General features: G+C 40.8%; 1 protein-coding gene across 4 annotated transcripts in view; it reads right to left on the reverse strand.

Annotated features, from left to right (window-relative positions):
• mast1a (microtubule associated serine/threonine kinase 1a) overlaps nt 1-14,006 on the reverse strand; it is a 64,450-nt gene that overhangs the window by 14,278 nt on the left and 36,166 nt on the right. For all 4 annotated transcript variants that reach the window (XM_085775607.1, XM_085775616.1, XM_085775626.1 and 1 more), the window contains 9 exons: nt 13,795-13,870; nt 9,816-10,025; nt 9,617-9,718; nt 6,092-6,224; nt 4,349-4,416; nt 4,144-4,220; nt 2,497-2,705; nt 1,427-1,565; nt 916-1,048 (listed from right to left, as the gene is read on the reverse strand). In XM_085775607.1, the coding sequence (XP_085631733.1) occupies nt 916-1,048; nt 1,427-1,565; nt 2,497-2,705; nt 4,144-4,220; nt 4,349-4,416; nt 6,092-6,224; nt 9,617-9,718; nt 9,816-10,025; nt 13,795-13,870 (1,147 nt within the window). The remainder of the gene's footprint in view (nt 1-915; nt 1,049-1,426; nt 1,566-2,496; nt 2,706-4,143; nt 4,221-4,348; nt 4,417-6,091; nt 6,225-9,616; nt 9,719-9,815; nt 10,026-13,794; nt 13,871-14,006) is intronic.

The raw sequence follows: 14,006 nt of genomic DNA on the forward strand, positions 1-14,006 counted from the left end.
AGTTTAAGCGCTCTGACAAACCAGAAAAGCATGGAATTTAAAACCTTTAAGCTTCTCGCCAGAATTGGTTGTTTCAGAGTGGGGTGAGACCTTTTGATGTGTAAAGTTTAAAAACTATAGAAAATAAAGTTCAATTACTCTTTGAACTAAATTATATAAAAATATGTCTTTTGTGATATGGATGAACTGTCCCTCTAACACTCAGCGAGGCAGTGAAATGGAAATAACATGTGCCACCACTTATACCCTGTCTTATCATTTTCACACTGTGTTCATGGTTTCAATCTGATAATAATGATATGATAATAATCTGATAATAAAATATATACTGTTCAGGATCTGAAAGGGAATATACAGAAATACTCCACAAAATCAGAGCCTCCTATAGACACATAAAAAGCAAAGCCCTGCTCTGTTTCATCCACAGATGTGAGTTGATTACTGGCAGACAAACAGATGCCTGCTTCCACCCAGAAGAGCTGCAAAACACAAGCAGTGATCTGACTGATTATGACCGGTTTAATTCAGACCATAAACAATAACTATAATTGCAAAATGGGACTGTGATGGAGATGGAGAGCATTAATGAATCGCTAATTCAGACAACACAGGAAGCAGTGTAATGCAACGTCTTTATTTGGAGATCATTGATTTTGCCGGATGACTTGGCCAGTTGGCACGCATGGCTGGAGAAGGCTAAAGAATGCAGTGAACAGCAGTCGTTGCTCAGCCACCATACATCCTGTATCTTTCAGTTTCACTAATTCTGCGCACCACATACCACATTCATACTGTCGCTAATTAAAATGTGTCTTATCAGCAGCTTTTCTTCTTTTATAATATGATGGTAAAGTGCTGCAATTAATATTGGAAAACCTGCAGAAGAGGCGCAATACTAGGTTACAGGGGCCATACCTGCTTGTCCAGGAACTCTCTGGCATCTTTCTCAATGTGTCCCTCGTAAAGGTTGGTGGTGAGGCTCATTAGACCCATCTTTGACAAGCCAAAGTCTGTGAGTTTGATGTGGCCCATGGAGGTGATCAGGAGACTATATAGAGACAGTAAACAGGACATTTCTACATTTAAACAGGCCAAATCCTAGTACATGGCAATACAATCCATATTTAATGGAGTAAGGTGTGTTTTCCTTGACATCAAAGGGAATTTTAAAGCAGCATCAGTCTATTCGTCTGGCCAGCTGAGGCAGCAGAACTATATTATCAGCTTATAAATTTTATATGATTAAAGAGTTAGCAAACAGTCACTTAATAAAAGATGACGCAGACATGGAAAAACATCAGCATTTATGTAGGATTATGTCTCTCATGAATTCAAAGTCCAGTATGTTTTTGGTCTCTACCAGCTCCTGAGGGGAAAAAACTGGCTTTTTAGCTGCTAAATGCTAAATGCATCTTGAAACACTCACTTGTCCGGCTTGAGATCTCTGTGGACGATACCATAGTTGTGCAGGTACTCCAGGGCTAAAACAGTCTCAGCAAAGTACATCCTTGCCAGCTCCACGGGCAGAGCTCCGATGTTCTTCAACAAAGTGGCACAGTCACCACCTACAAACACAGTAACGCCAGGTATTGTTGGTACAGTTCAAGTAAGAGCAAATTCAGCCTTTTACAGTTTTGGCAGGAAAACTGGATGGAAAAGTCTGGATGAACATAATATGTGAGTCATGCACATAGAAATCTGAATGAATGAATGAATATTTCTATTCTTTGTATACTCTGTATCCGTCTTTGTGCCCTCTACAATACATTTGGCAGCGTCATCACATGAGTCACGCACTCATCATGCCATCATGCCTCAGTGTATTAGTACACTTAGAGCAAACTGCTGCGACCTGAGCCACAACACTGTCCTGAGCTGCCCTCCAGAAAATTCAACCCAACTACAGGGGAAGATGAGACTCTACTGACCTTGTTTGACTTTCATGATCGAAAATCATTGTGATAGTGAAATAAGAGTCAGCTCAATCTACTCTGCCCTTCTGGAAATGTAAGTCGGTGATTACACTGCATCATAAATATGGTTTTAGACGCAGGAGCTATCCCGAAGAAAGCAGTGAAATGACATTATTAGCTTTGTTTAACTGGCATGTGATTCGGAATTAAATTCAGTCTCAAAGTTCAATAACCACCAGCACTACAGGCAAAAAGTATCGAAGACCAGAAAAGTCATGGCCACAGTATTTAGACTGATCTAATTATCTAATCTAATTACTGATGTGGTGAATATTTTTATAATGGGTAGCAGAGAAATGCTGGGTCACGAAATAAAAGAGTCTGAAGAAGAGGTTGAAAAGCGTTGTTGTTATTTTACAACATAGAAATCCGACCACCTTTTGCTCAGATACCTGACAGAGAAAGATGAAGAGCAAACAGAGCAGAAAAAGACCAAATCGCCCATTCACAGCAGCAACATGAATCATAAACATCTTTTCAATTTGAGTCGGTGTTTGCTGCAAACATAACCTCACTGCCTTACCCTCTACATATTCCATGACCATGCAGAGGTGCCGCCGCGTTTCAAAGGAGCAGAACATTGAGACGACAAAGGGGTTCTCCGCGAAGGTGAGGATGTCTCGCTCTACGAACGCCTGCTGGATCTGGTTCCTCAGTATCAGATTCTGCTTGTTGATCTTTTTCATGGCAAAGCGCTGACGTGTCTCCCTGTGCCGCACTAGGTAGACGGCACTAGAACGAGGGCAAGACAGAGGAGATGAGACACTGAGGAGGCGACAGTAGTGATGATGAGACAGTGGTCAAGAATAAAAAAGGGTCATTCATTCCGCCTTCAGATATGAACCTAGATATGACTGAGTGGACATCAAAGTAGATTTTGAGATTTCAAAATCCACTGGCACAAAATGTGAAGCCCTGAGCTTTTTAAAATCCTGAACTGAATTTTTGCAGCTTACTGTACCTCAAAAACATCCTTTTTCTTTCACATTGGTAGATAATGGTGGAATAATGGAGGCTGGACATCCACAGTGTTTTCTTTTCTGTTCTACTTAAGCCAGCTTTAGATGACTTAGTAACTTTTAAAATGCAGCATGTTGACTGATTAAGACCAAGAAGAGGCTAATTGTTAATATGAATCCCTGCTGGTTGCTTTTATGTTGTTGAGGAGATTTTACATTTATCTTTTTCAAATCACAAGTCTTTGAAAACACATCAGATATGAGTTTTGAATTATGTCTCCTCTAAATCCTTCTGCATGTTGGTGTTTTCTTTATTCTCTACGGCAGGGTGAGGTAATGGAAAACAGCTTTTGATGTCAATGTTAGTTTATCTTCCAATATGTCGCGTAAAGCATGGGATAACCTTGTAATCCCATCCTTAATCATAAACATGGAAAATATAACAAGACAATTTCTGGAAACAAATGGACAAAACTCAAACTAAAAATAAACATCCACGTTAAATCAATCAAGACACAATATAAATTCTACGGTACATAATTTACCCCAAAATACCCACGTCATTCTTTTTGTTTTTCACCCCTGTTGAAATAAATCATTTCTGTTTTTGTCTTTCCAAATATTATGTGTAAGAGCCACAGCTGCACATCAAACATCTCTGACACTCTCCTCTGAAACAAACAGAGAACAAATTAGCTAAAAACTGGCGAGCGTTTGTTCCATCACAACGTCCTAGCTCAGCAATAACATGACCATATCAGTGGTTGGCCATGTTTTAGCCAACTCACTGAAAAACAATAATCAGAGAGTGGTTTCTGGTTTTCATCAATGGAAATAAGTTTTTTCTGTGGTGCTATAAGCAGTGGTGTCATCATAACCAATACTGTATATGACTCATATGTGAAAAATATTGAATAATGTTGAGAATAAAATCTTAAAACAGAGAAGAATGTGCAAGCACATCCACGGCATGAGAATAAAATCTTGATCATGGTCCATTTAATAGATTTTTCTGGAGCTTTCAATCCAGTGTCAGCTGATGGTGTTTGCTCAGTTGTCATGGTGATGAAAATATGATAGCAAATGATTGCAAATTATTTGCACTGAATCAGGTCAACAGAAAAAAATTATTTATTATTACTATATAAAAGTTTGATTGGATCTGCACTGGTTTCTGTGAGGAATCAATCCAATACGAGTTTGTTACTCACCCATAAGCTCCATTGCTGATCAGTTTGATGCTCTGAAAGTCTTCTTCACTTGGTGGCTTGATGGCTCTGCCCTTTCCCTGGTGAAATATGCAACATTTTAATCAGATCAGCACAAGGCAAGCAAGGCGGTTTAAGCTAAACAGTCAAAAGCATAAACGTCATTAATGTGAATGCACTGATCTGTCTAGCTTTATTCGATCTTCACCTCTGCTGAGTCATCGGTCTCCGGAGTATGCGGACCTTCACTGTCGTAGCTGTCGAGGCTCACGATTTCTGTTGAGAAACCCGTTAGTTAACAACCAAACCTGGTGTCAAAATGAGTAGAGACACTTTTCACGCTAAAACACCCAGCCTCCCACACTGCTGTGAGCCGATAAGAAATTTGCAGCTGCTCAGACAATTTTGACAAAACATCTATTCAAGTTTCAAAACAGCTGAAGGGCCAAGATCACAAAGAGAAAAACACGAGAATTAAAATAGCTTCTTCCTATTAATTTTTCTTGTCTCCTTTAGCGCTCCCTCCTCCTCACTTTCCTCCCTCCTAGAGCAGCACCAGCAGCTAGCTCTCCCTGTTCTTACACTCTTGTTCTGTATGTGACAGCTGCCAGAATACGCTGTTTTACTTCTGTTTTGTGGAAGGAGGGAAATACTTGAACGATAATTAACACCACAAAGCATTTAGAACGCTGCTCAATAGATATTAACTTAATGTGAGATTAAGTCACTGAGCTGTGAATGGTATATTCTGTCTGTTTCTGTTTGAGTCTGAAAAACAACTCATTTTGTCAAGTGTTTCTACCAGGGACCAAGAAAAGAAACGAGTGTGAAAGTGCAGACATGCAAGCAGCGACGTGGTTGTGAATTTGTGTCTGCATGACAATGTCGGTGCAAAAGAAAGTGGAAGATCAAGATATCAAGTGGCACATTGTTAGCAGAGATTAACTGAATAAGTCCTAACAGCCCCATATTTCTCATGAGATGAGAAATAAAACCATGGCAGGTAATAGTGAATAGTCTTTCCTGGACCATTTAGCCCATCAGCTAATGAACAGCTTGTGATGTATTAGATACAGAGCGGGAGTTTGAGCCACGATGAGTAATGAAAGACAGCGATGCCAGAGCACCACCGGCCAGCAAATCATCCCTCCAACCCCGACTCCACATCTCAATAAATATCCTCGTCCTGAACATCCAGTAAAGCCGAGGTTTTCAGAGTCTGACTCTGTGCACCCCCAGCCTCCGACTTCAGAAAAAGAGGAGGAAACTACTTCACCCAGTTCTAAATTATCTGCTTTATTTACATTCTTGAGATTTTTTTGGTTGATATGCCCCCAGGTTTTCAACTATAATAAATATCAGTGTATGAATGGAGGAGGAGAGTGTCAGTGCTGCATCTTGAGTGCTGTTCTTGAAGCCTTGAACCAAATGCCAAATGAGCTACTAGCAGTTCCTGTTTGTAATGTACCCACGGCTGTAAAGAAATATAACACAGGATTACTCTGATACTCCAGAACATTTAGAATCATCACGACTCCCATGGGCGACACGGTGGTGAGCACTGTTGCCTCTCGGCATGAAGGTTCAGGGTTTGATTTCTGGGTTTGAGTTTTCATGTTCTCCCTGTGTCTGCTCCGGTGAATGTGAGTGTGTGCATTATAATCTCTGTATGTCAGCCCTGTGATAGACTGGCGACCTGTCCTGGGTGTACCCTCGGCCTATGTCCATTAGACAATGGATAGATAGATGACTCCCAGGCAATTTGTAGAGTGATAAGGAGCACCGCCCTGCTACATGTAAATGACTGCTGAAGGAATCTATGGGCATTTATTTGTGATAGACATCAGAGACGTGATGTAGTTCCTCCATCCTCTCACTGCTGCTGTTGCTGCACACCGCCATCTCAAACACAATTCAGCGTGTTAATGTCTTTCCGTTCTTTTTCTCTTACCCTCCAGAGGGTCTCTGGTCAGACCCAGTTGGCTGATGATGTACCGAGGGATGTCTGCCTTCATCAGTTGTCCCTCCTTGGCGTGGTCCTCCGCCGCCTCCAGCAGATGGTAAAACTCTTCTGGGTTGAACTCCTGTCATGCGGGGAAAGAATGTGTGAAATGCGTAAAGCACAGCAAAATTATCACACACACTCAGCACTGTTACATACAGTATCTACAAGTCCACGATAATAGAGTTTTAACACCTGCAGATTGGTTTGTGATGGAGTCGCATGATGTCCTGAATTGAAGATATAAAACAGATCAGTGCCTGTCAACACACACTTGTCACCACTGCACTGTTTAGTGTGCTGGATTACAAACACCTAATATGCAATACTTCCTTGATTCTTTAATTTTCAGGACAGTTCAAGAAATAGTTTAAAGACACTGAATGATGACAAAAGGAATGACGTAGTGCTGCAGCTAACCTGCGACCAACTTATTATGACGGGTCTTCTCAGGATTACTTTGACCACAATGATGCTAATAATTAAGAACCTGACATATTGCAATAGGAGAATATATTTGTAATGACAGTAAGTAACAACATACTTTGTATTCAGGCAACTGCAACTCAATTTAATTCCACTGTAGTGTCAGTTAATTTTAATTAATTGACTGTTTCATCAATACAACTAGTGAATCAGTTCTCATTACAAGTTCCCATAACCTAAGATGGCTTCTTCAAATTTCTCCATCCAATCCAGGTGGAATTTCTGTTTTTTTTTTGTCATTTTGCTAGTCAATTCATCTGGAAATTGTTTCAGAAAAAAGGTAAAAGAAAGGAAAAATAAGGTGATCACCCTCTTGACTCACAACAAACCTTCCTATGATACTGGTGCAGGTGTGCTTATAACACAGGAGACAATCAATTCCAGTATTGGATAATGTTTTTATCCAGGCCAACGGTTAGGAACTGAAAAAAAGTACCAACTTCCTGGTTAGCAGTAACAATGGGATGAGATATGAGCTAACAAAGGATGAGCTGTAATGAACTGGTGTCATATTATGTCGCAACAGACAAAGTAATTCAAAAATTGTGAACAACTTATAATGACAAAACCAGAATTCACTTCAGCCCGCTGGAACTTTATGACCAAACACCTCTATGGGGCTATCAAACAAACATAATCTCTGTTAATACACCTCCCAACTTTAAATTGCTTTCTTGAAAATATCCCCTTTTTTTCCAATGAAAAACCCTTTTGTATAGTCCAGAGGGATTCAGTTTCATTCCTGTTGGTGGAATAACATTTTGATTAGAAAGCAGAGCCTGGGGCATCCAGGATCATTTCCTCCCTCCCCTGCTCTCTCATATCTGCTCCCCTGGACCAGAGAGAAAAGACAGAGTGAGGAGATGAGGGCATTAACCTGCTTCTCTGATCGCTTGCTCTGCTCCAGGATAATATTCGTGCAGCTAACAGCCTGCTGGACTGTGTGACATTTTCACCAAATCAGACCTCACAACTGACTTGAATGCTAAATGAACTCTACGGACGATGCAACATCTTATCTGAGTATGTGTGTGTGTGTGTGTGTTCTCCTCTCTGACCTGAGGGCCATGAGGATCTAAAGTCCCCTCCAGATCCTGCCTGACCCTATCGACCTCTTCTGACTGTCGCCTTGGCAACAGAAAGATGAGCCACGGGTGCTGGAGGAGGGACCACGCCAATGACGGATACACGGGGGACCATCAATCAGGGAGCTGATATGCAGGTGTACTGTACAGAGAGCCTTGTTATTACGGCACTAAGTAAGTAGTGGCGAGTTATGTTTTGAATGTATCAACATGCCAAGGACACCGCTCGGTCTCCCAGCTGAGTTGATGTGCTGCTGAAGAGACGAAGGAGAGTGGAGGTGGAAAGAATATGTTACAACTTAGAGTTAAGTTGTAAAAATACCCAGCGGCTATAAGCACATATCCTGCTGCAGTGGAGCTGTGCAACATGCCTGATGTACTGAATGACACAGATTAAACAAAACCATGACCTCCACTGTATAATACAGTGCATTCATACAGTCAGGTTTTGAATGCCAATGAACATACAGTAATACATGTGCAACATAAGTGCAGAAAGGAGAGGATGTAAAGAATAGAGATTCTGCTTTTCTGCATCTTCTGGTTATGACACAAACCCCAGTTCTTAAACAGACCACATGGGGTTATCAGGTAGAAGATGCTGGAAGGTGGCTCTTACATACGTTTCATTACTGAATGACAGGTCTAGATACAAATCTAGGGACTTTTCGTCCCAAGTGTGGATCAGGCCTCAGAAATGCTAGCTCCTACAATTTCCATAGACCTCTGACTGAAGCCTAAAAGCTCACCTCCTACAATCTTCACGCAGCCAGTGTACAGTATGGTAAGCATATTCTCTCTACTAAACAAGTCTCAATACTGAAACTCTGGAGCACACCCGTCGGAGCAACTGGACTGCAGGTATAAGATTGGTGGACTTTCAACAAGTGACAGTGAAATGCATGTTATGAGATAAAACCCTTGGTGCACATAAATAAAAGATGTTCTTATACATAGACATGACATACAGTAGATGTGTTTCTTGGAGCTGAACAGACAAGGTAAAATCCCTCCTAGTTCTTCTAAGGGATGCTTAGCACCCTAAAATATTCCTTGAATCTTTCTACATTAAACAATGAATACAAGGGATTTTTTTTTGTTCCAACATTTCCTCTGGTGGATTGATGACACTGGAAATTAAGCAACAAATATACATTTTTTGTATTATTTTGATTTTTTTTTAAAATAAATGAATTGTTTCTTGTCTGGATCCCAGGGCTTTAAAGTAAAGGAAACATGGGCATTGGCATCTGAAATTAGTGCTAATTGAAGGAATTTGATCTCTACATTTCAAACATCTGAGGCAGAGATTTGTGCCATTTTGTTGAAGGGGCAAGCAGGTATTCAGTTTAGAGAGTAAGATCCATTCAGACTCTTTTCTCCTTATCACTCCCATGAGAGTACACTATATAAAAAGTTTTTTTTTTTTGTATTTTCACCCAATGACAAGAACAAGTAAAACAAATGCAATGAAGACAATTAGAAAAAAAAAAAAAAAACTTGAACTGAACCTTTTGAGAATGACAGCACAGCTTCCCTGCTGTGACACACTTGAAATGCAAAGCTTAGATATGCTAAACCTGTGTTTCATCACTTCAGCTTGAATGCACAGTAGACTGCCTGCCCCACTTTTGCTCACTCTTTAATGCTATTTCAGCGTTCAGGAGTCGACCTTCCATCTCCATGTGGGAGGACTGGTGCCGCTCGCAGCAGATGAAGGAGAACATACTCAGGATGGAAAAAGGACCTTAGTAAAAACACCTTGTCACTTCATTCAGAAATGCTCATGTGGTGAATCCGCATTAGTGTCTGTGTTGAGCATCTCTGAGAAACTCTGGATTCTACTCGAAGAGCTGTTTGAGGAACTGCAGACCATGTGATCTGACAGCGGTGTTAAACTCACCAAACACTCAAGGAGCCTGGCGGGACGAGATATGATGATGAAGAGCTTTTTGACCAGCTCGATGGCGAAGGTGAGCTCCGAACTCTCTGAGCGCTCATAAGCCTGATGTGGACAGACAGAGAGACAGACCAGATCACTCTGTGAGCTTCAGCAAAGAGACGTCACCTCTTCATTCCCTCCGTCCTCATCCGCAACTCACATCATTCAGCAGCTTCTCCAGGTTCTCCTGCAGCTCGCAGAAGTAGACACTGGTGATGAGGCCCTCGCGCGATTTGGTCAGGCAGTCTCTGGCCAGCTCGGCTACCTGGTGGTGGATGAAGCTGAGGACCCCGTCGGCCAGCGGCAGAACACTCTCGGGGGAGTAGCTGTGGATGAACTCCGCCAGCCTCTCCTCCATCTGAGCCGTGGCCTGATTGGAAAGAACGTGGTTAACACTCGGTTATTGTCAAGTTGCCAAAGTGGTTTTGAGAGAACAATGTATTCATCTCTCACAGACTTCAATAAACTGTACTCAGCTAATTGTTCATACAGTATAGTATATAAATAACACACCTCCGTCTCGTGCCATTGTGATGCATGGTGGCCTTTTTTTTTTACTATGTACAAGATTTGTCGCATTTCACAGCACAGATCCTCAGAAAATCGGGGGTGTTATCACATTTACTCCTTGCTGGGCTGCAAAATCCAAGGTAGGATACCTTCAGTGCTTTCTATCACTGACGACTTCATGTTTTATGCATTCTGCGCTGATGATTTTGTGAAGGTGTAATGGTGTAATTGGTGCAATTGAGACTAACCTCTTGCTGTCCCTTCTGCGTATTAGCGGACTGATGCATTAGCAATTCAAAAGAAGTACTGTAACACTCGTGCACATTTTCTAGGTGTTAAATGTTCAGAACCTACTGCTGTTATACTGCAGTGAGCACTCAAGTACTCACCACCAATGTTCCCTCTAATTTTCAAAACTCCTGAGCAGAAATTGAACTCCCCTGATGACCTGCTTGAGCGACTGTGAGCGAAAGCTTAAGCGTACACACAGTACTTCCACATGCTGGTGCTATGGCCTCACCTCTACAACTCCAAATATCAATACAATTGGCTATTACTATTATGATTAATAACAGATTATTTTGACAACATTACCTAGGCTACTCCATATCTAGGTCAGTTACAGTTAATGATAACAAAATACAATATTGTTAATGCAAAATAGATTTTGCATTTGTTACCATATGAACAATGTGAAAAAAATAACTAACATCAAGTTGGTGTCATCAACTCTTGGCACAGAAGCATTCTTGATATGAACAGTAATAATAATTCTCAAACAAAAACTTAAATTGTAGTTGCACTACAGACCACGGTTAAGGTCATACATTTCACAATTCGAAGCGCACATTAGGGAGAAATAAACAGTAAACTAGTCGGGGATATTTGAGTGTGCAACTTTTTTTGTCTTCTGGGCAAAGAGGTGGGGAGCAGTGAGCAATTGCACAGTAAAACACCTTAGAGGGAACAGTGCTCACCACTGTTTCTGTAGGTATAGGGTTAGGTAGAATAGCTGAACTTCACCTGATGACTCTGCAGCAGTAAACGGCACATGGAAAATGCAATCTAGATTGAAACGGTCTTTTCAGAAGAACTTGAAGGAGTCTAAAGGGTGTTGACAAAATCTGCTGCAGTTATAGTCACTTCTGTTTAGGCTCCATTAAGTTTCCATTAAACGCTCTCGACAGGAGCTTATTTCAGGCATGAGGCTGCCAGTGATGATTCTTTATATAGTGAAGCTGATCCTTCATTCACAAACCTGGGAAGGGTGCAATAGTATGTGGGTAGATTCATTAATACTGCTTCACAATGCATCACTGTGAATGGAAACAACATGATGGTGTGTGTGTGTGTGTGTGTGTGTGTGTGTGTGTTTGAGAACACCTGTCTGCAGACTGACATACATTTTCTAGCACACTTGGTCACAGAAGTAGTTGCCTCTCACAGACATAAATCATGCCTCAGTATAGAGTCTCAGTGCGCATCCAGACGTGTTTAAGAGCTTGAGTTACAGTTTGAGCAGGATTATGATCTGATATATTCCGTACGTACGATCAGCGACAGAGAAGCATCTTAGATATGGCCGACCTCCTGGGTTTTCACATACCACAGTATCAACAGCTTGACAAGAATGGTACAGTAAACAACATTATCAGTGGCAGAGCTCTGACAGGGATCCATCTCTCAGTCCAGGGTTCCTACAGGTTCCTTCAGGTTAAATTCAAGTCTTTTTAAGACCTTTTTAAGACCATTTATATAAATGTAATACCTATTTCATTGCCCTACCGGCAAAGAAAAGTGAAATCCTCAAATTTCAGAGCGTTTACTGTAAATTAACTGTATCATCCCACTATTTTTCTTCTCTTTGTGCTCTACTAGGGATGTAACAATATCTCACAATATTACAACACCTCAATAACAAGCCCATGATATTTATTGCAGTATCATAAGGCATCATGATATCAAAATCTCACTGTATAATAATACCATATAAGCTCCACAGTACAAGACTTATTGCACTATCCATAAGTCAACAAGAAGAACATTGATCAAAAATAATCGTGGTTGACAAATTAAACTTTTGACGAAAAATGCAATATGGAGAAGTTTAATACAGCACAACTTTTAAGACCCAGAAATCAAAATTCAAGACTTTTTCAAGTCTTTTTAAGGTATTATTTTCAAATTCATAAATTCAATGCTTTTAAGACTTTTTAAGACCCCGCGGGAACCCTGTCAGTCCACTTGAACACACCTGGTGGTCTGCACTATAACGTTTGCAACAAATCATGTATGTAATCCCAAGATGCATGAGAGACATTTCTAGGAAAAACTGTGTGCTGTGAAATCAAAATGTGTACGACTAGTATGTGTCCTCCGGGAGCCAGCGCTGGGATCTGTTGCTTATCTCCAACTACACCAGATTTGTTGGCTTTGTGTTAGCTCTACATGGCTGCCTATACTGCTTCAGTGTCACTTGTCAGTGTCTGCAAGCAGGGCTGATAATGCTGCCTGAACGATGCGTCAGTATAACCATCACTGAGCTGCCCCTCATTGAAGGGAAATAATTATGTGAAAGATTATTTCTTAGATCATAGGGTGAGCTCTTTTAGCTGTAGGTTCATTCTTCATGAAACTTCATTACTACCAGATGTTTCTGAAGGCTTTATAAATCTCCAAATATGACTATGCTCACCCTGAGGTTTCTCCAATTTTTCCCTGTTAAAGGGGTTTCGGGGAGTTTTTCCTCAGTCAATGTGAAGGTCTAAGGGCAGAGGATGTTGTTATGACGCCATGTAAAGCCCTTTGAGACAAACTGTTCGTAAAAAAGGGCTATACTGTACAAATAAAATTGCCTTGCCTTGCAGCATTCTCGTGCTGACTCGTATAATTTTGCATGTGATCCAAAATGGCAGCCTGTCATATCTTCAAAATCTCCAACCATCCCGCTACAATACCCCCAGCGTTAGTGTCCTATACAAGAGATTCAAGTTTTCTTCATTTGTTTTATGCTGTAGCAAGAATTAGTCTGCTTCTCTGACAAAGGTCCCTACAAACTTGTTTCAAGACCGTTGTCTGCTCTTACACGGGATCATAGTGAAGTCAAGGATCATGAAGTATTTCAACTGACGTCCTGCTGTCTTCATGGTCATATGAATTCAACAGATTATGACCAATTTAATGTTGAAGGTTTATCCTTCTGTGAAGAAATATTACTCTGCTGCTGCTGACAACAACTTTGTCCTTTTCAATGCAGTAATCCAAGGTGAGGAGTCTGGATAGAAAACTTTCAAATTCAGTTTCTATTGACACATATATCTGCTCATATCTGAGTTTACTTTTCAGCAGCACTGAAAGGATTTTGCATTTTACTGTTAAAAAATAAAATGTGTTCTGCAGAATAATTTGAGGCTTGTATATTAGACTTTCCTAACATATCATCAGCTATTTAATGGAAAGATCTACTTCCCGGAAATAAACAGTTGACTGGATAACTACTTTATATATAATTGACACTTAGTGTAGCTAAAGAGGTGGTCATTTTCTGTATGCACATTTGCGTGTTTATGTACTTTGTATGTGTGTGTGCATGCACAGTTTATACTTGTATTTGTTTATGTGAGGCTGACCTTGGGGAAGCGCTCCTTGTAGACATGGTTCATCATCACTATTTCATTGTCATAGCAGGATGGAGAGCGCCCCGGGCTGAAGAGAGACAAACACAGAGAGTGGCAGAGTAATATACAGCACTGGCTAAGCAAACCAGAGTGTGAGGGGAGGCAGCTGGTGAGATGTGGAGATGAAATTCTGCATTCTTCACTTGAATGGAGAAATAATTCAC

Source organism: Trachurus japonicus, chromosome 1 (genome assembly GCF_045865225.1).
Source record: "Trachurus japonicus isolate A0001 chromosome 1, Traja_1.0".
NCBI classification, from domain to species: domain Eukaryota; kingdom Metazoa; phylum Chordata; class Actinopteri; order Carangiformes; family Carangidae; genus Trachurus; species Trachurus japonicus.